Source organism: Lygodium microphyllum, chromosome 17 (assembly GCF_053477565.2).
Source record: "Lygodium microphyllum isolate KBCC chromosome 17, Lygodium_microphyllum_v1.1.10, whole genome shotgun sequence".
Lineage (NCBI taxonomy): Eukaryota > Viridiplantae > Streptophyta > Polypodiopsida > Schizaeales > Lygodiaceae > Lygodium > Lygodium microphyllum.
In genome coordinates, this window is record NC_141151.1 from 19,154,845 (window position 1) to 19,180,537 (window position 25,693).

A 25,693-nucleotide genomic window follows, 5' to 3' on the forward strand; every position below is an offset into this window, starting at 1 on the left:
ACCAAGTACCTGTGCGGCATAACTTATAGCAACCTTTGCCTTCGACGTCCCGTAATTTGCTCAGGTTCCGGACTCGTAAATTTACTCTAACACCAATTACACCTCACATGTGCAACATTTACTTAACCATGTGATTAAAAATTAATCCACATGTTAAGTGAGGTTTTAAAAATACATGTCCTCTCATGACAACCCTCCCCCTTAAAATCCTTGCAATCGTCCACGATTGCACCACCACGATTGCACCAAATGCATCAAAAGCAAAATAGTGGATTGGAATTTCCACAAGGCATCATATTAACACAACATTGTGTGCTGTTGCTCAACCATTCCATATGCCCAACGCATATTGAACATTACCATCCAATCATAACGTACTATAAGACTCACAAAGAATCTTATAAAAAACATTCCCAGATTATCACGTGACATGTCTATTTCTCATGAGCTCAACTCATCTAGCAAAACCAAACCATAGCATAGCATAACCAAGCATAAACCATGGCTAAAACATCAATGGCATCATAACGTATGTTGTTGTCCATGAAACTAGATGTAAACCATTGAAAACTAAGCACAATCTGATCATAAACTCATCACTTGCTGATCTGATAACTAATCACAAACTACAGCAAATGTGACCCCAAACTGATCACAAACTCATTGCAAAAACTGACCAACAATCAATGCAAAAACTGATGCAAAATTGATCCCAAAAGTGACCATAAATGGTTCTTAAGCTAATCAAAGACTGAGCTGAAATTTATCAGAATTTGTCTCAAAATTGAGGCAAAATTCATGCTAAATTAATCATAAGCTGATGCAAAAGTATAGTTCCAATGCTCAGGTAAAACTCATACTCATGTGCATACATCTCACAGTGACTAGTACACTAAGTAGTGACCTCATAGCAAACATATTGTCAGCATACATCTCACAATGACTAGTACACTAAGTAGTGACCTCATGGCAAACATATTGTCAGCGCAGTACCTTGGATGCATGTTGAATACATCCGAGATCCACTACATACGAGAGTTGTTCATAACTAGAGAAGTGGAAGTGTTACCTTCCCCTTGAGTATCAAACAATACTCCGGACCCTTGCTCTACTAAACCTGACGAAGCCCAAACTAAAGTCAGCTCTAACTGAAAGGCATCTAGGTAAAGCTCCAACAAATAAGGATGGTCTACCAAGTCATCCTCTTCCATCCATTTGGCATCCATTGGTGAATAATTCTAAAATTTCACCAAGTATCTCCTGGAAACTTTACCTTTCACCTTTCTTTCCTTATATGCCAAAATCTGCTCTCAAGTACCAAAATCTCATCCAACTCCTCAACCTCAAGCTGAATCTCAACAGACGTATCCTCTGCATATCACCATGAAAAGGCCTCAACAAACTGACATGAAAGGCATTGTGTATCCGCCAATGTGGAGGTAATTTCAGCCGATATGCCACATTGTTGATCTTCTCCAACACCTAGAAGGACCCATAGCATCTCATACTCAACTTTGGATACAACATTTCTCTTCCTTTCATCTTTTTAGCCTTGCCTTTTCAAAATGCACGAATACATAATCACCCTTTGCAAACTGCAAAGCACGTCTGTGGCGATCAATTGCCCTCTTTTGCTTTTCTTGCGATCTCTGAAGTGCATATTTTAAATTTGCATAGGTTACATCCAAGTTTTCCACATAGCAATCAGCCTCAAATATCTTATCCTTAGTTTACAGAATAGGTGGTACCTTCTTGCCACCCTCAACCACCTCAAATGGAGCTTTGTCCGTAGAACTATACGCTGTGTTATTGTAAGCAAACTCAACCGAAGCCAAATACTGCTCCCACTGTGTCTTGTGGTCTGAAACATAGCACCTCAAAAGATCTAACACTATGGAATTTGCTTCCTCAGACTGACCATCTGTCTACGGATGGAAGGATGATGAGAATTTCAACGTGGTACCCATATTCTCAAACAACCCCTTCCAAAATAAATTGGTCATCCGAGGGTCTCAATCACTAATGATCGACTTTGGCATACCATGATACTTAAAGATGTGCTGCAAAAACAATCGTGCCATGTAATTAGCCTTTATTTTCTTCCTCACCGGAATGAAATGGGCTTGTTTGCTAAACCTACAAATGAAAGCCCATATCCCATCATTCCATGTAGGTGTCTTAGGAAGCTCAAAAATAAAGTCCATTGCAATGCTCTACCAAGGCCTATTTGGAATAGGCAAGGGCTGCAACAAACCCGACATCTTTTGCCTATCATGATTTACCTTCTAGCATACGATGCATGTCTTAACAAATTGTTTTACATCATGCCTCAAAGCTAGCCAATAAAAGAAATGCTCCACTACCTTGATCGTGGCATCAATACCTCCGTGTCCTACATATGGAGGAGCGTAACTTTCAGGCATAACTCTAGGCCTTAACTGCTTTGTGACACACGATCGTCCATGCATCGTTAGAAATCCATCTCTTAACACAAAGTATCCATGCCTTTGGCCATTGCAAAGCTGATCATAAACATTAGCAAAGTCCGAATCAACAATGTATTGCTCTTTCGTGGCATCCAACTCAGTGTGATAAACCATGCTAATGACCGCTGAAATTTTTGGCTTACGCAACAGTGCATCAACCACAACATTCTTTAGCATCCAACTTATCCCAAGCTATCATGATGCCCACCTCAAAGGTACTTGTCAACCAATTCAATGCAAACATTTGCTTAAATTATACCCACGTTAACGATAATCTACCTTGCATCAAAAGAGTGGACCACAACTCTAATGCATTCCCTTTCAGAAAGTGGCTACCTTTCGAATCTTTGAGGACTCCGTGAAATTTCCACCTGAATAAGCTACATCAAACTACTAAATGAAAGTCAACGCTTTTAGCCTATCTTGTACACCGCTGAAGGACTCAAAATTCACTACTTTTCCACCCTCATCATAGCCTTTTGTTGCCCCTTCGGGTGCTAAGTTGTCAACACTTGCTGCTGCAAAAAGGGTGCATTTGCCGAATTTACATTAAAACCAATGCCAAACGGAGAATTTGCATAACTAACATTCATTCCTTGAGTCCCATAAGCATTCGAGGGTACAGATACAGTACCAAGCATGCTACTTTGTGCCCTATGCATCAAGCCAATGCTACCATACATAGGATTTTGCATATTTTCAGCCATACCCGAACACATTGGGCCTTGCACACCATGCATTGGTTGTTGCATACCATTGGGATTTGTTCCATACATTCCTATATGCGGTCCTTGTCCAACCATAGCATGGAAAATCGTGCTTCCACCAAAATATCTTGGCTGCCCCATCATAGCATACATGCCTAGCTGTCTAAAATCCATTAGATTGGCACTTCCATGATGGCCTTGCATTTGCATTCCTGGCCCCATAGGTACCAACTGTTTTATTTCATTAGCATCATTGGGAGCTTCAAATGAAGGGTTTTGCATTATCTTCGGTGCATCTTGCTGTCCGAAGCTGTAGAAGACATCTTCTTCTTCTTGCCTTTGCTGTCCTTCTTTGGAGCATTCAAAAATCAGGTAAATTAAGGATCCTTTGCTAATTCAACAAAGAGATTTGCTGTTGCCATTATCCAATTCTTGAACTGGTCATCAAATTTCTCTTCACTTTGTTAGTCATCAGCCTCCTTATGCCCTAAAGGCCGTGCATCTTGCCCAACAGCAACATTTTCAGCTTGTTGTCCATGGTGTTAACCTTGTCCAAGGTCAGGCATTGCATTTCCTTCATTTCCATGTGAACGTTCGTATAGAGAGGCATCATCACTACTTGAGTCCATCTCACTGTGTGAAGACATATTTGTGTAATTTCTCAGCTGAGAGTAAGAATCAGCACTAGCACAAAGCTTTGGCTTGCAATCAGGTACCTTGAGCCCACCAAATCAAGGGATTGAGTGGTGTCCCAGCAACAGAACCATGGAATCAACCTTCCTCCTCCGATAGGGTGGTAAATAACCTGATTAAGCACTATTTATAGCAATTAACAATTTCACAAAACTGAAACGCACACTTTACCATATAATCTTGGACATTGGACACCCTGTTGGCCCCAAAACTGGTGCTCCTTTCGGTATTTATTTAACTTAATTAAAGAAGAATTTCATATACAATGGGATTCTCCCAATCCCTTTCGGTATCCAACTCCCCTTGCTATTCAAAATGACCAGCAAGTCTTTAATTTGATTTTCCCCTTGATTCGGACAATCAATTGGCCTTCACCCACTTTGATGGAGATGGAAAATGCCCCAAATTCACTTATTTGTTGGTCCCTCCACTTAAATAGACTAAAAATAGTTTTTCAAAAAGAAGTAAGCAACTGAAACCCAAGGTTGATGACTTGCACACATGGCTTGAAAAAGCATGGGCATTTTTTACAAGTGGCAGCCTTCACAAATGGTTTTTCCACCATTATCCATAATTAAATATTAATTTTCAGTCTTTAAATACTGAAAATTAATCTAATAAATATTCTCGTGCCTTGAAAATTAATATGACTAGCCAATAATGAAATTGGCTAGGCAACATCCATTCCCAAGTGTCTCTGCATCATCTTTGACCATCGGATTGAAGTTAGGTATCCATTAAACGCCACTTCTCTAGTGCCACCAATTGATACTTATGACCAAATGAATGACATAGGCCAACAGTTGGCACCAAATACCACCAAGTACCTGCACAGCATAACTTATAGCAGCTTTTGCCCTTGACGTCCCGTGATTTTCTCGAGTTCTAGGCTCATAAATTTACTCTAACCCCAGTTACACATCACATGTGCAACACTTAACCCTGTGATTAAAAATTAATCCACATATTAAGTGAGGTTTCAAAAATACATGTCCTCATGACAACTCTCCCCAACCATTTTGTAGTAACATACTACCAAGAAATCCACACATGGCCCAAATGATTTCCTGATTGGTTGCACCAATTTCAAGAGAGACTTCTTGGTCCAAGGAAGTAAATACAAAAAATACGAGACTATACTAATCATCATGGATTGAGCCCCACATGAAGAGGCCACTCCTAAGATTTCCAGTACATAAACATGTCATGAATATGGGAGGACATCCAATCAAGCAAGGATCAAGGAACTACATCCACACCATTGGGATATCGAGATATCCCAAGTGTCACATAATTTCGCCTTTAGAAACGGCGGTTCTCTACCAACCCAAAATTTGCAAATCAATCTTTGTACAAGAAATCAATGTAGATTTCTCAACATTAATATGGAGCCACGAAGCTAAAGCAAATAGACTCTAAATAGCCATTGCTTGATTCACATTGGCCCGATGAGCCTTAAGAAACATAAAGGAATAATCTTCCAAAGATTGACCCAAAAGTTGAGCACCACTAGAAAGAGTCAAACCAACAATTTCCCCCTCATCAACCAGCATATCCAATAAAAAGAACATTGGGTGAGTGAGCAATGCAAACAATAAAGGACTAAGAGAGCATCCTTGATGAAGAGAACGGGACAAGGCAATCTCGTCTATGATCCCTCCATTAAGCACAATATGTGCCACAACATCTCAACCAATGGTATCAATATGAGAAGTCATACAAGGACCAAAACCCATGGTAGATATCAGTTGTTGTAGGAAAGACCAGCTAACATGATCAAAAGCCTTTTCAATATCCAATTGGATCATAATAACCTGCTGGCTAAAGGCTTTGGCATAATCAATCTCCATTTGAACATTCAAAGTCTTATACATGATCTTCCATCCCTTAATGAAATCATATTGACATGATGGATCACCTGTGGAAAATACTTTTTTGCAATCTCTTGGCAATGATTTTAGAAAAGATTTTGTATAAGCAACCCATAACAAAAATGGGTCTCCACTATTTCAAGGTACATGGGGAAGGAACCTTGGGCAACAAATAGAATAACTGTAATCTTCCAATCTGAAGGCATCGTACCGGATCTCCACATATGCTAACAAAGGTGTGCCAGTGGATCCTTAAGCTATTCCACATGGGCAGAAAACAACTCATTAGGGAGCCCATCCCAGCTAGGGCTTTTCCTATGTGATAAATGAGACAGTATATTCTCCACTTCAACCTTAGTAATATCCACCTCCATCAAATCTACCCATTCATGCTTAACCTAATTTTGGACCAAGTCATAAATGTATCTATGGGCAAAGTGAACAACATCAAAAAGAACCTCATGCGGACCCAATAAAAATTTATAATCGTCAAGGCACATTTGAATGATAGACGCAAGCTCGATAACGATGTCATCTTGTGCATTCATTAAAAGCACAATATTTTTCCACCCATTTTTTTGGCGTAGATGAGCAAAGAAAGTACGAGTTTGGAAGTTATTATCATGAAGTGCATTGAGATATGCCAGCAATTTATATTTAGTGTATTTCTCCTTTTAAAGACCCTTGCATTTCAACCACTCAGAACATGTGACAAGTCATGAGAGGTATCCCCTACCTATTTCATATACATCGAATGTTTCAAAATATTGCAAATGTTGCAATTCAGCTTGAAAAGTAGATGCATACCGAATATCATATTGTCCGGACAAAGCACGTGCATTAGCCCTAAAAACAGGCCATGCATCGATACTTGCTGACAAAAACTCTATGCTAAACAAAGCAATCAGTTGTTGCATACACCCCATAAACTGATCATGCAATTAAAAAAGACTAATTGAAATATAGTGGCAAGCGAGCAAGCTAAGCCTTGAACGTATAAACCAGCCGATGAGTCATTTCCAAACCAAGGGAGAATAATCAGAAAATGTGTGTTGTCTCTCCACCCACATATCAATCACTGCTAGAAGAAAGGACTCACTCTAGAAAATATACATCCTATCCAGTTTGGCCCAAGTATCCAAATGCTGAAGACACCAGACTGAGAAGGATGCAACCAAGACCACATGTGTTTGTGGATGCAACCAAGACTAAGAAGTCAACCAATCCACAAACACAAACATTGACAATATCGTTGGATACAAGAATCAAACAAGATTCCTATCAAGCATGGCATCTAACCACAATGACCAGCCTATAAGCAAAACCCAAAAGTATTGACAAATACAATGGAAAAAAATATAAATGTGAGACCGACCAAGGATGATAGAATCTCATATAGTCCTCAAACCCCATCATGCCATCCTATTAAACTTACCACATTCTATAAGCTTATTAAGCAATTCAAGCAACCTGGATGTGACCAGAACCTAGACTTACAATAGTTAGCACCTTTCTAGAGTCAGGTCAATGCCAAGTAGTGAAGTGAAGGATCTCCTACCAAGAAGCAATCAAAGTATAAAAGAAGAAAAGATTATTGCATTTTGCCTTCTTGAGTCAAATTCAAGGCATGCCAACACAAGGCCTAGATTCTAGTGCAACCACGTGAGATGCAATTTCCTCAACACAAGCCATAGCAATATCTGCCCAAGGATGATGCTACTCATATTGTCAGAAGTGGTGCCGCAATGGAAGCATAAACATGTGCTGAAATAAACTGTTGAACACAAGACAAAAGAGAAAATAAAATAAAAAACACAATACAAATGAGAACTCAAATGTATGCTCGGGAAATGGAATCCATATATCAGACACGAGACTGTCGCATACAGCAGTGAGTCACTGGCTGTGTGGGCACTAGCACCGGCTCCTCTCTCCATGGGACCTTCACATGGTGAACTGACTGACTGAGGAGGAGGAGCCCAAAATATATAGGCATAAATAATGCCATACAATATGTCAAGTCGGCTAGCACTGGCAGCAATAAATGCTATAAAGCATAAAATGCTACACAATAAAAATGCCTAAAATATCTACATAATGTGCCCAACCCACAATACATGCTCAGACTCACACATGAGCTAACATACTCTGCCAACACCCTCTCTTAGATCATGGATGATTTGATACAATACAATGATACAATGATAAATGACATCATAGTCCGTATAGCATAGAAACACCAAGTAGAACCATGGATACTAAGGCAGTGGATGATCAAGCCACCACCAAGGTGCCTCGGAGAGAACCTGATGTTGATGTCAATTGTACCAGCTCCTGAAGATAGAGAAGATCATAGCAGCTCTCAATTTCTGTCAACAATGCCTCTAATGTAGCACACATGGCCATCCTATCACCAATGCCACAGCGCATAAATGACCACGATCCCCCTCCTTTGGCCAGACCGCCTAAGTGTTCCCTCATGTGAGCTCCAAACAAAAGCCACCCGCTCTCTGTCAAATAACCAACCCACCATGAACTTAGATGTCAATTGAAGCTTCTCCTTTTTCTTCCTGGAAGCCGCTAACTCTTTGCAGACCTTCCATAAATGACCTTTCTTCCCACAGTGGTAACACTGAGTCTTCGATTTCTTCTTCTTTGAACCCCTCTCTGAAGTTGCAAGAGCCTCACTAGAACCTGATGAAAGCCTCCCCTGTAACTGCAATGATGCCTCATGCTCAAGTAGCATGGAGGTCATATGTGTAAAACTAACAAGAATCGATGATGTCTGCACCCTCAAAGCATTTGCCACTCCATCGAACACCGGAGGGAGTTTGGAGAGTACGAGTTCAATAAGATGAGCCTTTGGAAGGATTTTGTAGAGGATTTAAAAGAGAAGTAGAGAAAAGAAGGTATTTGGAGAGGGAACACAGCCAAACCACAAGCACAAACTACAAAAAATGAGAGTTCACATGTAGTATTCACCAAAATCTGAACAAAAACAAGAAGAAAACTGTTGCAAAAAGTCAAAAAATCAACTAGAAACTACCTTAAAGAGAAAAAACAGCCGAATAAAGTGATCGCCCAGCCAAGAGGAGATACAAAAACACCAAAACACAGGCTGGAACTGCCATGCATGCAGGAGAGGGGTGAGTCAAGCTGTATGGATGCTGACGTCAACAAAAACGTAGGTAAAACAAGTCGCCTGGTTGGAGCAACAATTACCTGATCAGCAATGGTCAAAACAGTCCTAAAATCAGTAAAGAAAATACAACAGGAGCATAGAAGCTGAAATTTGATACCATGTCAAAAGTGGTTCAGCAATGGAAGCATAACCATGTGCTGAAATAAACTGTTGAACACAAGATAAAAGAGAAAAGAAAAGAAAGAACACAATATAGATGAGAACTCAAATGTATGCTTAGGATATGGAATCCATATATCAGACATGAGACCGTCGCATACAACAGTGAGTCACTAGTTGCATGGGCACTAGCACCGGCTCCTCTCTCCACGGGACCTCCTAATGGTGAACTAATTGACTGAGGAGGAGCCCAGAATATATAGACATGAATAATGCCATAAAATATGTCAAGTCGGCCAACATTAATGCTAACTAACTGGCAGCAATAAATGCTATAAAGCATAAAATGCTACGCAATAAAAATGCCTAAAATATCTATATAATGTGCCCAGCCCACAATACATGCTCAAACTCACACATGAGCTGGCATACTCTACTAACACATACAAGGTCCATACCAAGGCCATCTATGAAGCTTTCATATGAATATTGACATCCCACTAGGGAACACCGCCCAAATGCTCTGGCACGGTAATATGTTGCCAAGAGATACTTGACCCAAATGATTTCCCTACTTTTTCCATAGCTAAAAACAGATGGGCTGCACCAGTTCTTACAACGACTTCTATGTCCAACGAAGCAAACTATGTCCAACGAAGCAAAGTTAAGACACATGAGATCATACTCTGTGTGTGTGTGTGTGTGTGTGTGTGTGTGTGTGTGTGTGTGTGTGAACTTCTCCTATAAGAACTATATTACTAACACACATGGAGGTTGTCCTCACAAACACTCTTGACTACACAACATGCATGGACTACGTCCCTAAAACCATCATCTCCTATAGCACCATTTCATGGGGATGTATCAATAACCTATTGCTATTGCCTGTGGTCATGTGGAGCACAATCAAAGCTCAATGATGACCAGCAAAGCAAATGGTATATTCTGATTTGTGTGTATTAAGAATCGTGGGAAGGCATATATATGATCAGCAGGTTGTGGCCCAATCCCAAAACCCAAACCCAAATATTTCGCATTGTTAGGTGAACATATCACCCATTTGGTTGTCTCTAGAATCTTGTTTCATTGAACACATGAAACATACCGTGAATGCATACAAGCAAGAGTGAAATGGGGTTACATCAAATCAAAAGTTCATACCATGGATTGTAACCCCATTGTTCCTTGTAGGACACCTAATAAAAGCCTATAGAGGGTCAGCTGATCAGATATTTATCTCATTGAGCATCCTTTGGGAACTAACCCCATAGTAGCTCTTAGTAAGTCAACAGTGGTTCAAAGGAGGAAGGTGGGAGACAAGGAGAGTATGATGCTTCCATTGTTCCCAAACTGACTAGTTCCTTGGACACATAGTTATCTATCCTTTGACAGAGCAAGATCTTAAATGTTTAGGACTCCACATTTTTTGTCTTCTTTTGTTTTACTAATACATGTAAATTCCCGAATTGTTAAGATGGTAACCCCTTGTTTGGCCTGCACATGTTCTCAGGTCACTCAGAAAGTAAATGGACACACCATAAAGGTCTTATTGCTCTACCTTTAAAAATTCCTATAAATTATATGACAAGGAGGTTTTCCTTCTTAATGGACTTGGTAATGAGGTAAAGAAACACATACACACTTACAACCTTAAAGGTTGGACAGGAAATGTCAACAGCAGCTCTTTTATGGAAGAATTAACATGAGCATAATAGTGACCATGCCTAAATGTGCCTTTCTCAGCAAAGACAATCCCAAGAAATGCAGCTATCCTTAAAAACTTGGTTGCTCAATTTTCGGACCTATATTCATAAGAAGGTAAACTAGAGCCTGGCATTTATGTGAGGTCAAGGAAGAGAGCTTGAGCAAGCTTAAGCTAGGTAGCTGGCGCACTATCCTTTCGCTAATTTGTCACACTGTGCTGGTATGAAGCTTTCTGAATCTCCAACATTTGTTAACGCTTTTTTCAGGCACAGTACAGTTCATGAAAAAAGTATATTGCTAACAACTTTACTCCACTGAGCCACATCATCCAAAGTTACTGTAAATGTCTATTTAAGTATTGAACTAAAAACTTGAAGAACACATACTCCTTAAAGTTACTAACTAATTTTAGGACAAGCTGCATCTCACAGAGATATCTACTCAAAGAAAACTAGAAACAAACAGTATTGGGTGCTGAAGAGCAGTAAATCACTTACATCAGACCTTTAGATAATTGAGCACACAATCTGGTAAGGTTATAGGAGAAAATACTGGAAAAATAAGGTCAAAAGAAGTTGCTGGATTGCTGTTAAGCCTCAAATTTCTTCATAGCATATCTTCAGAGATTAGACAAACATTTTGTCTCATCAAACATGAGTGAGCAAAACAATGATGTTAATAACTTCACAATGGTTGTATAAAAACAAAACCTAGAGCATTGAGGTTATGCATAGTAATTGCTAACCTCTTATTCTTTAACTCCACTCAAAAATATACCCATAGAGCTAGCAAGTATAAACAAGAAGTTCAAAAGAAGTTGGTGGTTTGCTGCTAAGCCTCAAATTTTTAAGGATATGTTCAGAGATTACAACACACATTTTGCCTAATCAAATGTGAGTGGCGGTTTGCTACGAGGCCTCAACTTTGAACGGATATGTTCGGAGACTAGAACAAACATTTTGCCTCATCAAACACGAGGTTGAGACAACAATGGTAATAAAGACTTCACAGGGGTTATATCAAAATTAGATGAAGAGCATTGAGATTATACACAGTAATTGCTAACTTCTTCATCAATTTTCTCCACTTAAACATATACTCACATGGCTAGCAAGCATGTAAAGGACCAGATTGTAAGCAGCCCCTGCCCATGCTGTCTCTGTAAAAACACCTGTTGACTTCACTATCTGGGAAAACAAAGGTTTAATCAAATACAGTCTTGGAAAGAACTGTAAGAAAACTATAAAGCGAAGGGCATTCTTGGTTTCATATGTCCTTATCACCCCTGATGCTGGAACAATGATCCAAATTACTACCTGCAAAAACAGAACCGCTGCAGCATTTAGCAAATTTCTGATAAGTAAACCTTTTCCAGTAACCCATAAAGAATGAATCTTTGAGAAAAGAAAAGAGACTTAGAACTACTGGTGCTAGCTATATTATTTTTTAATGAAGCATCTAAAAGCCCTATCTCTGTTTATTGTATTATAAGCATCAAAGTAATTGTTATTTTATCTGGGAGAATGTAAACATGTGCATTATGACACAAGATAAGGGTTTTCTTTGCTCTCTAATTACGGTAATTTTCACTCATGTAGCACTCTTGAAAATTTTGTATTTTATCACCCCTTTGATGCTTGCTTACCTTGTAGTTAAGATTCATTCCAGGAAACAACAGGTTCTCAGCCTTACGCACACTCTTATCATCCATGTTTTTGCAGCATGTCTTAGCTGTGTTGGCAAAATGTCCAATTGTGCTGTTGTATCTCCAAGGGAATCTCACAAGATTTCCAACAAGAAGTTCCCATACCTCAAGATACTTGAGAAAACAGATAGTATATTGAGCACTACAAGATATTGAGATTGGCAAGAGGAGTAATTTTGGCCTAGAAGGCCACCAAATGGTTATATGCGACCAAAGAGCAAAGTTGGCAAGGAACAAGACCCATAGAACCGACGAAGCGTCAATATTTATGGTACGATGTAAACAACTGGTATATCTCACAATGCCTCTAAATGGATGAGATTGCTAAGTACACAAAGAAGACTGCGATTTATCAATAAGCAGTAAAAAACTTGATTGACGTGAAGACATTGATGTTGATCCTGTTGTTTTCTTTCTATGGTGCTTTAAAGAGATGAATAACATGCTTGTTGGTGCTAGAAGATAGATTTTCTTGCAATTCTTTCCCCATGTTCTTGGTATTCTCTAGGGAGCTCCACTTATTGATAGGATTTCCTGCCCCTAAGAATCATGCTGTTGACCAAGATCAACCGCATCATGTTGATCAAAAGGGGGGGATAAGGATTATAGCGATAATCCCATCCTCTTATACGCATGGTCATGCTATATAATATGTAAGATCAAGGCTTATGTTATGATATCCTAAGGCCTTATCAAGCCTTCAAAACAACATTCTCTTAATGTCATAAGACCTTTGTAAATTCACTATTAGCCATTTTTCCAAGCCTTCTAATTGCCTTCGCCCTGACACAACCGATATCAACAAAGCATTTGGATATGCACTGCCCAAGAGTGGCACTTCTACGGAATGCCTTACATAAAAATCAATGCTATGACTTTAATGTATATGGCTCAAAAAGAAATCACAAATACAAGATACACCATGTGAGGACTTGCAAATTGATTTAGATATGTCTTCTGAGGTTGAATGACTCTAAAAGGATCTAAATCAAGGATCTCATATTAAAAAATGAATAAAATACCAAAAATTGGATTTGCGAGATCAAAATTGAACACCTAAAAAGGTGTGCCCTTTTTTTCCCGAAAAAGGTGTGCTCTATTTTTCCCTGAAAAAGAAGGACAAAGAAGAAGAGAAAAGGGATAGGTGCATGTAGAGGGATGGGAACAAGATCAATCATTCTATTCATTACCATTTCACAAGTCGGCTACCATAATTACTACTCGTAAAGGGCAGCATTCAACAACTACTCCTAAGTGTGAGGATACACTAGGTGTGAAGAAATACCCTAATGTAGAAACATAAATGAAAGCGTACGACAAAGCATAAACTCAAAAGAACACAGTTAAGGTTACAATAACTCAGAGACAATGAACACAATGGAAATCTGAATGAAACACAGCAAACAAACTATGTAGAAATGAAAATTATACCCCAAACTCCTATGTCTCAACAACCGAGGCAGAGGTGCTAAGCGGGAGAGTGTGCCATACTCCTGACGGATCTCGATAATGCAGTAAGGCAGCCTCCAGATGTCAGATAGCAGCAAACACATCAGTGTGTGGTGCTAGCGGATCAGTGTCGGACAGGCAGTGTCTGCTGAATAGGTAGAGGAGAGAGAAAACAACAAACGCAGCTGCATGTAATGATGTGGCAGCCTATACGGCAGCCAGCTATGGAAAATGCAGGCAGATCTACAGCCATCTGCAGCAGGGCAGCAGCCAGTAGTGGAAAACGTAGCAGTTGGATGCCACATGGCAGCTGCCGGCAGCAAGAGAGTGGACTGCAGCAGCCGTCAGATCTAGGCAGCAGCAAAGGATGATGAAAATTGTACGATGAAGGCTGGAAACAACCACCTGATGGATGTAGACAGCAACACACAGCCCTAGCTGAGATATCCTCTGCGAACAAGGTGTGGGCAGTGAAGTCAGAGGGCCTGAAACCTAAAAAAATGAGATTGAACTAAATGGAAAGCAGAGCATGCCTATTGATAGAAAGTTTCAGGACCTCGAACCGTGAACCATTTTAAAACTCATTCGAACCACACACCATTTTAGTATTTTCAATAATTAAGCTTTTTTGGGGTTGTTTAAGAGGCTAATTCAACATGCAATGCTTATGTTAGCTCAACCCCTTCTCTTAGGCTGCCCAAAAACTAAGCTAGAAAGAAAGGCTAACCCGAAATTTTGAGTGTTTGTTTTTATGAGTTTTTACCCCAAGGCGTTCCACCCCAAAGCAACTAGGGCATCAAATAAAGGATGCACAATGGCTGCCCAGCAGCCTACCAAGACTATAGAGGCGATTATTATCTTACCAAGGGAGTCCAAGTGGTCACCCCAAAGAGGCCAAGGCATCGAACAAAGGGTGCACGTCAGCTGCCCAGTGGCCTACCAAGTCGTACAAAGGTGAATGAAACCACAATGAAATTTTTTTTGGGGGGGTTTGATAATGATTGTTTCAAAAACAAGAGGTGGCAATTGATTAAGTAGCAAACAGGAGAGTAGTAGCCAAACCCAAAGGTTTTCACAAAATAAGCAAGCTATCCCTACTACTATTGGATGTCAATAATAGAGAAAAAGACTAGTGGTGTGTGTAACAAATACGGTAGTTATGTGGAGAGGTAAAAAAGATGTGCGGAAAGCAAGCTAGCGAAGCTAAGCAAGCAAGGGAGACTTACCATGGGCAATGCCCCGAATATGGTAAATCTAGAGTTGACCATTCAAAAATATCGAAAAAGAATAAATGTGCACAAATGCATGTTTACAAGAACAGAATGCCAATGCAATGGAGTTATGCAAAAGGCAATGCACGTGTAATCACAGTTGTGCAAAATGCTATGTAACCGTGCCACTTGGGCATTGCCCTTGCAAGGGAATTCTTCACTTGCCCAAGTGTCCTTATACAATCATGTCATCCTAATGATGCAGATGAAGAGTACAATATACAAAATGTATGAAAGAGAAACTATAAATAATATCATGTCAACATCAAGAGAAGAAAGTTGCCTCCTCTCAAATTGGAAGAGAAAGCTCAAGGAAATCACCCTCTCTCCATCAATTTGAAGAAGTAAAGGAGGGTGTACCTAAGTTGATCCTGGGTAGAATATACTGCAATACTGGTCAATTGACCACCTTGGTCAATATATCTACAAAGTTATCGGAGGAAGGCACAAACTCTAGGCATATGGCGCCTAACTCAACCTGCTCTCTAGTGAAGTGGAAGTGGACCCCCATATGCCACATTCGAGATATAATGATCGGATTTCCCACAAAGGAAATGGCACTCTAATTGTCGCAATAGACAACGGTGGGAGAGCCGCATCAAAACGAAAGTGTCGCCAGTAAGCTCCTCAAATAGATAGCCTCCGTGGTACCATCAAAAAGAGCTTGATACTCAACCTTAGCCCAAGAGATGGGTGTCGTGCCCAAGGTAAAGAGGTAGCCACCATAGAAATGCCGGAATTAGAATCTCCTCTCTGTCAAAGTCAATGTGTCATGAGGACATGTATTTTTGAAACCTCACTTAACATGTGGATTAATTTTTAATCACATGATTAAGTAAATGTTGCACATGTGAGGTGCAACTGGGGTTAAATTAAATTTACAAGCCCAGGACGCAAGGAAATCACGGGATGTCAAAGGCAAAAGTTACTATAAGTTATGCCACACATGTACTTGGTGGTATCTGATGCCAGTTATTGGCCTAGGTCATTCATTTCGCCATAAGTGTCAGTCGGTGGCACTAGAGAAGTGGCGTTTAATGGTACCTAACGCCAATCTGATGGTTAAAGATGGCGCAAAGACACTCGGCAATGGAAGTTGCCTAGCCAATTTAATTATTGGCCAGTCAAATTATTTTCAGGGCACCAAAATAATTATTAGATTAATTTTCAGTATTTCAAGACTGAAAATTAATATTTAATTATGGATAATGCTAGAAAAACCACTTGGGAAGGCTACCACTTGTCAAAAATGCCCATGCAAGATTGAAAAACGTCTTTAGAGGCTAGAGAGAGGCATTTTAATGGTTCAGCCTGCAAGAGAGAGAGGAGAAGAGGCTACTGGTCTGATTTGCAGCCATTGGAGAACCTTCTACGGCAACCAGAGGCAGAAGAAGACCAATCAACATCAAGTGACAACATCTACAGGCTGTTGAGACAAGACAGCAACAGTAAATGACTAATTCTCTTCAATTCTTTGCATCTACATGTTGTTGTGGCAAGGCAATAGCTGCATTTGACTAATTTTTAGTCATTCTTCACGACAAAACTGTGAATTTTCTCTCTCTACAGCTTTCTGTCTCATCTCCCAACCATTTCACAACCTTGCTCCAAAGATCTCAACATTTGGACCCTTGGAGACTGAGAAATTGCAAATTTCTCTACTGTAAACCCTAATTTACAACAGAAATTAGGATTTAGCAGCAGCCACGAGAAGCATGCCAGAAATTGAAAGCTCCAAGGCTTGGATTCAATATGGCTGAAGCTGTTTTTAGCCTATTCAAGTGGAGGGACCAGTAAATAATTGAAATTGGGGGCATTTTCCATCTCTATCAAAGCGGGTGAAGGCCAATTAAGTGCCCGAATCAAGGGGCAAATCAAATTGAAGACTTGCTGGTCACTATGGACAGCAAGGGGAGTTTGGATTGCGAAGGGGATCGGGAAAATCCCATTGTAAATCAACTTTTTCTTCAATAAAGCTAAAGAAATACCAAAAGGGGCACCAATTTTGGGGCCAATCGGGTGTGCATTGTCCAAGATCAGTAGATAAATTTGTATTTTCAGATTTGTATTTATTGTTTGCTGTTGTAATTAAGTTGTAACCAGGGATTTACCACCCTTCCACGGAAGAAAGGTTGGTTACACGACATACCCCTACAAACATACACCAAAACCATAAGATAAGCCATAAAAATAGGTACGCCGCAAATATCTCAAAACATGAAGACATGCAAGCCAATGTAAACATCCTAGGCGCAATGAAATATTGACTAAGCAAACTAACTGAGTAAGCTAAATCTCGCCTAGTGTGAATCAACCAAAGAAGCTTCCCTACCTCAAACCTATAGGTATGCTCATCGAAGGACTGACCAAGGGCATCCTTAGAAAGATGGACAATGGGATCAAGAGGCATGGCCACAGGCCGTGTCTAATCCGTGGAACACTAGTCCACTAACTGAAGAGCATACTTCTACAATGACACAAAAATACTACCCCCAAATTGAACAACCTCCATCCCCAAAAAGTAAGACAACAAGCCAAGGTCTATCATCTCAAAAGTAGAACAAAGCTAGGCCTTAATTTCTGTTATGGCAACAGAATCTGGGCTAATGATGAGTAAATCATCTACGTATAGCAGGATATATATAGTTGACCCCCGTTGAAGTATTACTGACACATAAGTTTGGGTCATAAGAGGTAGAATGGCATCTGTGAGTTCGAAGAAACTCATCCATTCTCTAGAACCAAGACCATGGCGCTTCCTTCAATTCGTAAAGAGCTTTCCGCAAAAGCGAAAGACCTTACCTTGCTAATCAACAAAAAAAAATCTAAAAGGCTGCTCCACATAGACTTTCTCCTTCAAATAAGCGTCCAGAAAGGCACTTTTGACATCCATCTCATAGATTAGCCAACCGTAGTGAGCACCTAGCACAACCAACAAATGAAAGAATGTGAGCCATGCAGTAGAACCAAAGGTCTCTTTATAGTCAATACCTTGCTTTTATCAAAACCCTTGTACCACAAGGCGAACCTTGTACTTGTCTAAATTCCATTAGCCTTTAGCTTAGTCCTAAAAATCCACTTCGTCCCAATTATTTTCTTGTGACTCGAATGATCCACCAAGGTCCAAGTCTCATTTTAGTCAGTACTCTCTAGCTCCTTTTCCATGGCCTCTCGCCATTGGGGATGCTAAAGAGCCTCCTACTAACTATCCAACTCAAAACGCACTATATAATCAACTAAAAATAGCAACGCAAAAAAAGTTTGAGGTACAAGCTAGTCGAACAAATCTTCTAGGGCCCTCCAGAGAATGGAATCCGATGGAAAGATCCCCGAATCCCACATGGTCTGTTGATACCAACAAGCTAACAAGTCTCATGGAAGAGGCCTAGGAGTTCAAGAATCTACAGGTGGATCAAAAGCAGATAGTAGAGCCGACTCAGAAGGCACTATCTCTGAAGAAATAATGTGAGAAAATGACTCAGAATCTAGTTCACAAGGCTACACAATTTTACTCTCATCAAACACCGTATCCCTCTTGACGATCACCTTGTTTGTCCAAGGATTGAACAGGCAATAGAAACAGACAATAGGCTTTCCCTTTGAAGAAGTATCCTAAAAAAATCAAGAGATCAGCTCAAAGAGTGAGCTTGCCTATCTTATCATAAGGGTTGTGCGTGTAAGCAGAACTCTCAAAGACTCAAAAGTAACCGAAACATCCCCTTAGAATCGTAGAGCCAAACGGGCTCACCCCCAAGCTTGGGAGCTTGCAGCACTCCGAGCCATGACCATATGTCACAAGAACATGAAATTTTATTGCTTTGCTTAGCATTTGATTAAAAGTTAACCAAATGTACTAACGTCACTTCCACATATGAGGTGCAAGTCAATTATTTCATATTGTGGGACCTAGGACCCTGAGATATCAATTGGTGCTTAAGGCAAAAAGTTGTAGTCAGTTATGCGTAACAGGTACTAGGTGATACCCGGTGTTAGATTTGAATCTAGACCAATGTATTGGCCGGTAATGTCAATGGCGATATTAGAGACTGCACTAATTAATAAATTAATGCCAATCTAAGGGTCAATAACTGCTCAGGGATACTTGGAATACAAATTGGTCTAGCCAATTTAATTATTGGCTAGTGGAATTAATTTTCTCAGTAGTAGAATGCTTATTGAATTAATTTTTAGAATTAATATTTTGAAAATTAATTTAATAAGCTGGATAATACTGAAAAATGCAATTAGAACGTAGCCACTTGGCACAACTTGCCTATGCAAGTGGGAAAAAACGTTTTTAGAGGCTGGTGGAAGTCTATTCTAGCCATTGTGAGAGAAAAAGAGGCTGTTAGAGAGCAAAGAGAGCTTGTTGATGTGGTTTGTAACTACCAAGGATCAGTCCTATAGCATACGATAACAGTTTGGAGCCCTCCAAGAGCAGGTAACAACAGCCTAAGGTCTCTTTAGTGCAAATGATAACATAAAGGAGGGTACAACAGTCTTTCTATAGATCCTAAGCAATAGATAACAGCTTCCATGGCTATTTGAGCAGGGCACAGTAGCTTTTCAGCGTTTCTTGCGATGAAACTCTGAAATATCTCTCTCTACAACATTCTCTCTTATCCCCCAGCCATCTCTCAAGTTATCTCAGCATTTTTCAGTAGTTTGAGCCATCAGAGGAAGAGATTTCAATCAATCTCTGCTGTAAACTCTAATTTACAATAGAAATTAGAGTTTTGACAGCCGCCTCAAAATACGTGCTCAAAATTGAGAACCTAGGACTTAAATTCCAACAGTTGAAATTGAGAAATTTCAAGGAGATTCAGGAGGCCAGCATGCCAATATCAGATTTGGGACTGAATTTGTCTTTCAAGGAGCTGAGTGAAGGCCAATCCCCAAGTAAACCAAGGGGCAAATTGGTTTGGAGACTTACTGATCAATTTTGACAACAAAAGGTACTTGGATTAGTAGAGGAGATGAGAGAATCTCAATTGTACTCCTTCCATTTGCAATATAAGATAAAGAAATACCACAAGGAGTGCCAATTTTGGGGCCAACAAGGTATCCAATGTCTAAGATTAAAGTGGTTAAGTGTGCATTTTCAGTTTACGTAATTTTTGCTTATTGTAATTAATGTTAAATCAGGTTATTTACCACCCTATCCGAGAACGAAGGTTGGTTTCACCACATCCCAAGGGTTGGCATCCGATACCACCGACCCACGCCATCCGAGTGTACAGATGTGTCACAACGCCAATGGGCCAAGGGTCGAAAAGTAGTGAACACACAATGAATGTGCACAATAGGGCCTTGAGTCCTATTTATAGGACTTGGCTGCCCTAAACCCAAGGTGCCCTTAGTACATTCACACTAAGTCACCTCATAATCACTATGAGCAGTGCTACTAGAGTCCATCCAGATGTCCAAGGACATAATAGATACTACAGGCCGAGAGCTAAAAAATGCCTCATACGAAGTCTTTTAAGGGACAGTGGGACACCAGTTGAGGATGTACACCAAAATGTTAACAGCCCCAACCCAAAGTCGCTTGGAGAGCTCTGCTACGAATAACATAGAGCACATCATATTCATGATGGTCTAGTTCCTACACTCTACAACTCCATCCTATGAAGGAGAGTTGATAGAGGTAAGTCGACGTGAAATATCATACTCTTATAGAAACTTAGAAAACTCGTGGGAGGTGAACTCACCCCCACTGTCAGTCCTCATGCATCCTACACGACAACCAATCTAGTTAGTGCACCAACAACACCCCAGCAAAAAAATATATGAAGACATCCAACTTATGCTTGAGAAAGTACACCCACATGTAACGAGAATAATCATCCACAATCAAAAAAAAGTATAGTGCATCGTTCAGGCAACGGTGGATATCGGACCAAAAAGATCAACATGAATTAATCCAAGAGGCACCTTAGCTCTATGTGTAGAGTACCGAGGGAATAGGGTATGGTGCTACTTCCCAAGTTAACAAGCTTTACAGATATTCCGCGATAGTGTTAGGCGTGAAAGGCCATCAACCATTTGTTGATGCAACAACTCATAAAGAGAGTCATATCCGAGATGTCCTGCATGGAAATGCCAAAGACGCTCAATGCTCGTAGGCTCCTGTGTAGCAGCTAGAGCCTGGAATTAGTGGAACTCACAGCCCTCAACTATCAACTCGGAAAGAAACTATATCATGTGGTACTAGCCACTAGGCTATGCCTCACCACGAGCAATCACTAAATAGTCTGAGAATCAAGGACCTCAACTACGGTCGCTGTAAAAAGGACTACTTTACCCAACTGGCAAAGCTATTGAACGGATAATAAGTTCACCCCTAACTAGGGGACACAAGATATATATCATCCAACGTAGTGCAATCTGGGCCTTGCTCAGTGGCAAAACTAACACAACCGTGAGTCTAAATCATGACCAAGAAGTTGTTCCCAACTCGCATGTGCCCGACTGTAGGGGCTCAAAAAATGAGAATGTCCTTGATGGGGATCATATGATGGATAGTCCACTGTCCACAATCCAAGGAGTAGATGAAGTACTTAGCTACGACAAGTGGGTCTCTATGGTTGCCTTGTTAGGAGGCAACTCACAAATGTGAACAAGACTTGCATCCTCAAATGTCCCTACAAAGACGATGTGGGCCTCTGCAAACCAGTCAGACAACCCCTACTAAGGGTTGCCCAGCTAAGGGGCACAAATCTGAGTCTTAGCTTTTGGTGTTGTTTTGCATTTGATCGACACTTGTAATCAAAGTGGCCAGCCTTCTGACAATGTTGGCAATACCAATTTTTCTTCGATACATTCTGCCACCTAGGTTTTAGAGAGGACCAGGAGTTTCCTTGGGTCTCGCTAGGTTGATTTTGATTTTGATTTTGAGTTTGTTTTTTATTTTGATTGGAATTTTGATTTTGTTTACCCTTCCCTTGCTGCCCCTTTTGAGAAGAAGCAATGAGAGCCTCCTCTGTAGAGGTCAAACTATGAAATAGATCAAAAGTCGAGCGTAACGCAATAGCTGGGACTCAAATTCATAGAATGTGGGCATGGTGGATTGTGAGATCACCTGTTGCACAAAATGGAAGTATCTTCTCGCCATGTGAAAGCTTCTAGGCACAAATACTCATGTCTTCTTCCTTGCTCAATGTCCTCAACAAAGTCCATGACAATGATTTTACATTCGCAGAGATGTAAGAAGGTTAGCTGGTACCCATACTTCGTACGGATGCCATGCTGCTCACACATCTCAATGATGACAAGATTCCAACCCTCAAAACTAAATTGTATGCGACACACTACTCTTCCATGAGCTATGCATGTAGCTGTTAAAATTGACTGAGACTCACAAACTCAGCTTTTTACCATTTGAACTCGCTTAATTTTCAAAATAAAAAGCAATAACACAAGTAATAGAGTGAATGCAGCCAACCAAACAATCGGTGTTAAACTTCATAATCCTAAAGTATAATTGAATGGAATTTGTGTAGTGACGATACACACACTTCACAACTTACCAATGATTGATGTTTAGCTTGTGCAAGCTTGCTCATTTGTAAGGTCCCAAAGTAGTCTACTGTTGCTCCTAGAGTATGAGCAGCTAGTTTGATAGTAAGTGTGACATGGAAAAGCTCATCACCTGAATAGTGCCTAGCTTAACTAGTTAGCAACAACATGCTTTTGCAAATTGCAAAGCCAAACCTTCTAGATAGTCTTTGAATGTACGTATGTTGCAACAAGATAATCTGATCACTATGCTGATAAGACCAATGCTCAAATAGAGATGGAAGGATCCTAGATCAAATTGGAAGACTTTAATGCAGGAGGATAAGTCTGCAGGAGTGCCCTGGCTGTTGCAGAAATTTAAATATCCTATTTTCTCATCATGCTGCCATTAGTATTCAAGCTGCTTCAATGCCTGCTTCAAAGAACCCAATCATAGTGCTTTGCAGTGTTACCTGAGGTGACATCTATAAAGTGATTCTAAACTCTTGCGTTATCCTGCCACAAGCAAGCATAGATAGGGCATGGTTGATCTGCTTCACATGGAGCATATGTGAAGTCATCCTGCATTCCTGGACTTTTTGAGCTTAATTTTTAAAGAAGTGATTTCTCCTGTCAGAGGTAGCTTCTTTTTCCTTCCTTTGAAATGAAAGCTGCATTTCTTTTCTGGTATATTAAAACTTTTTATATTGTCCGAATCTGGGTGATCCTAGTGGAAGAGCAGTCAAGTATGTTCTACGGAATGTACATTTCTCAACCATAAGTATGAAAACTGATTTGATGAAAATAAAATACAAAACGCTGAAAATCATTAGTATATGCAAAACCCAAGAGTCGAATTTCTTGATCCTAAAACAAAATAAGGTAAACCTGTATTTTAAAATGTTCATTAAGGTGCCAAGCAAATTGACTTACTTGTGGAATAGGCAGGACTGCAATAAGATCCATCCAAAAATCTCGTAATAAATAACGCTTTGCAATCAAATGAGGATCCACAACTAGCACACCTCTCCCAAATACTCTAGAGGATGGAGCCACATAAGCTGTTCTAAATTGAAGGGCCATATGGAATAAATAGAATGCATCTGTTATGCTGCGAAGTACAGTGACAACCACCTCTAATCGCTTTTGTATTCTGATGCAATTGGCTCGACTGAGTTCAGGTAGGAAGAAAAACAGAGGATCAAAGAACAAGGCAAATACGCAAGAGACAAGAAATATTTTGCTCCATAGCTGCACAAAGTTACTGTTCGGATCAATGATTTTCTTCTGTGAAGCCTTGTAATCCTCGGCAAAGACCTTTGAACTGGACCTTCCATGGGATGATTTGAAGCCCCTAAGGCCTTCAAACCTCTTTCCCGAAGAGTCCGATTGTACACGGGTCTTTACAGGAGTGAAGGAACCGTAATCATGCGGATATACAACTGCTGTTCCATGCTCCCGGTGTTCATCTTTAAACCTGGTAAGAAAATGCATGAAAACAATGAGTGCTCTTTTGGGTTTAGGCTGATTTACGCCAGACTCTAACATCCCTTGAAGAGAAAAATAATCATGCGCTTCTGCATACCCATAAAAGCATTTTGGACAACATCTTGGCTTCATGGTCTCGCGCCGGACTAGGAGGATGCTTTTTACTAATGAAAGCAATTACAGCGAGCAATTCATGCTCAGTTAATAACTAAGAATGTGATTTGTGAAAAACCGCAATCTTCCTTCTTTTTTTTTCAGAGAAAAGTAAAAATTTCTATAAACACACCTCGGAACAAAATGTCCCAAGGCAAAAAACCAAGTTTTTGAACATGGGAGATGCTAATAGTCTGTCCATAAAACCCACCATAGAATCATGCATCAAGAACCCTTGTAGTATGTCTTTGAGTTATGTTACAGATGACAAGAGCAGATTACGAAGTGAGCATGGGGAAAATCAGCTGTCTGTATCCATGCATTTGGAGTCTGGAGGGATTCCAATTGTTCTGTGGAAGGGTGTTACGATACACTAGCAGAATGATACGATAATAAATCGCAACCCAGATACTATATGTACACAGTTCAGAATTCTCAACTCTATCCTACCTGGAAATCAAGAGTGGAAGGGAAGCCGCCCGCCCCCCAAAACCCCCGCGGAAACCAGACAAGGAAAGAAAAGAAAAGAGGAGGAATATCGATCGGGATAGTAACTATCAGTCGTGCAGTAACTGTTTACCGCTCATTTAATAAGTTGGGCCCTTCGGAGTAAGCGGTAGTTGCTTCAGAGAATTTGAGGGGTTGAATTGCTTTTGCGAGCTTGAAGCCAGCTAGAAAGAGCAAAATCCATATCTGAATTTTTCTAGGACCATGGACAGATGACGACACGACAGTGATCAAAACCCTAATCTACAACAGACGGAAGGGCCTTCTTACGGATGGATAAAACTTTAACTCACGTACATCTTGCCGAAATGATCCATGAGAATGGAAGGAGAAGGCGGCGGCGGCTGCGCGCAAAGGAGCGGCCTTTACAGTTGCCAGTGACACACCAAAGGAAGAAGCGGAAGACGGAGGACGAGGAGGCGGAGGCGGAGGAGGAAGCAAGCATGGCATTAGCCGACCTCGGTAAATAAGAATGATAGAGCCTCCTCCTAGGCACTGGCTGGCTGGCTGGCTCGCCCGCTCGAACGACCGAGTGTTCACGACATTGACCAACAGTACAACGCGGAGGTACGCACTTTGACTCATGCGTCGCGTGACGCGTCATTATTTTATTGAATTACATATTTTTGTCGTTTACTTGGGTTTTGGTAATGTCTCCTCTGGTCAAATAAACAAATATTACTGTTTCGCGTGTTTATGCTAGGCTGTTTCATTGCAAATAAAGTTGCCATGTAATTTGTTCAACAATCCATTTCTCATTTTTTACTTTTTTTATTGTTTTTAATTTTTATTTTTTCTTTTTTTGTGTTTAATTTTTTCTCTTTCTCGTTCTTTTTACTTTTTATTTTGGTTTGTTTTTCA

At 40.3% G+C, this 25,693-nt stretch overlaps 1 protein-coding gene across 3 annotated transcripts in view; it reads right to left on the reverse strand.

The window, feature by feature from the left end:
- LOC148021645 (protein CNGC15b-like) overlaps positions 1 to 25,377 on the reverse strand; it is a 41,383-nt gene extending 16,006 nt beyond the window's left edge. For 2 of the 3 annotated variants that reach the window (XR_015694363.1, XM_087697110.1), the window contains exons 1-4: positions 24,906 to 24,927; positions 24,270 to 24,336; positions 23,618 to 24,161; positions 11,866 to 12,078 (exon numbers count right to left, since the gene is read on the reverse strand). Coding sequence is in view for 2 of the 3 variants with exons in the window: in XM_087697110.1 (XP_087553236.1) it covers positions 11,866 to 12,078; positions 23,618 to 24,161; positions 24,270 to 24,336; positions 24,906 to 24,912 (831 nt within the window). In the remaining variant the exon portion in view is untranslated. Of the gene's footprint in view, positions 1 to 11,865; positions 12,079 to 23,617; positions 24,162 to 24,269; positions 24,337 to 24,905; positions 24,928 to 25,129 lie in introns of those variants that run through there. The other variant, XM_087697111.1, reaches the window with a different exon arrangement.
- Positions 25,378 to 25,693: the final 316 nt, after the last annotated feature.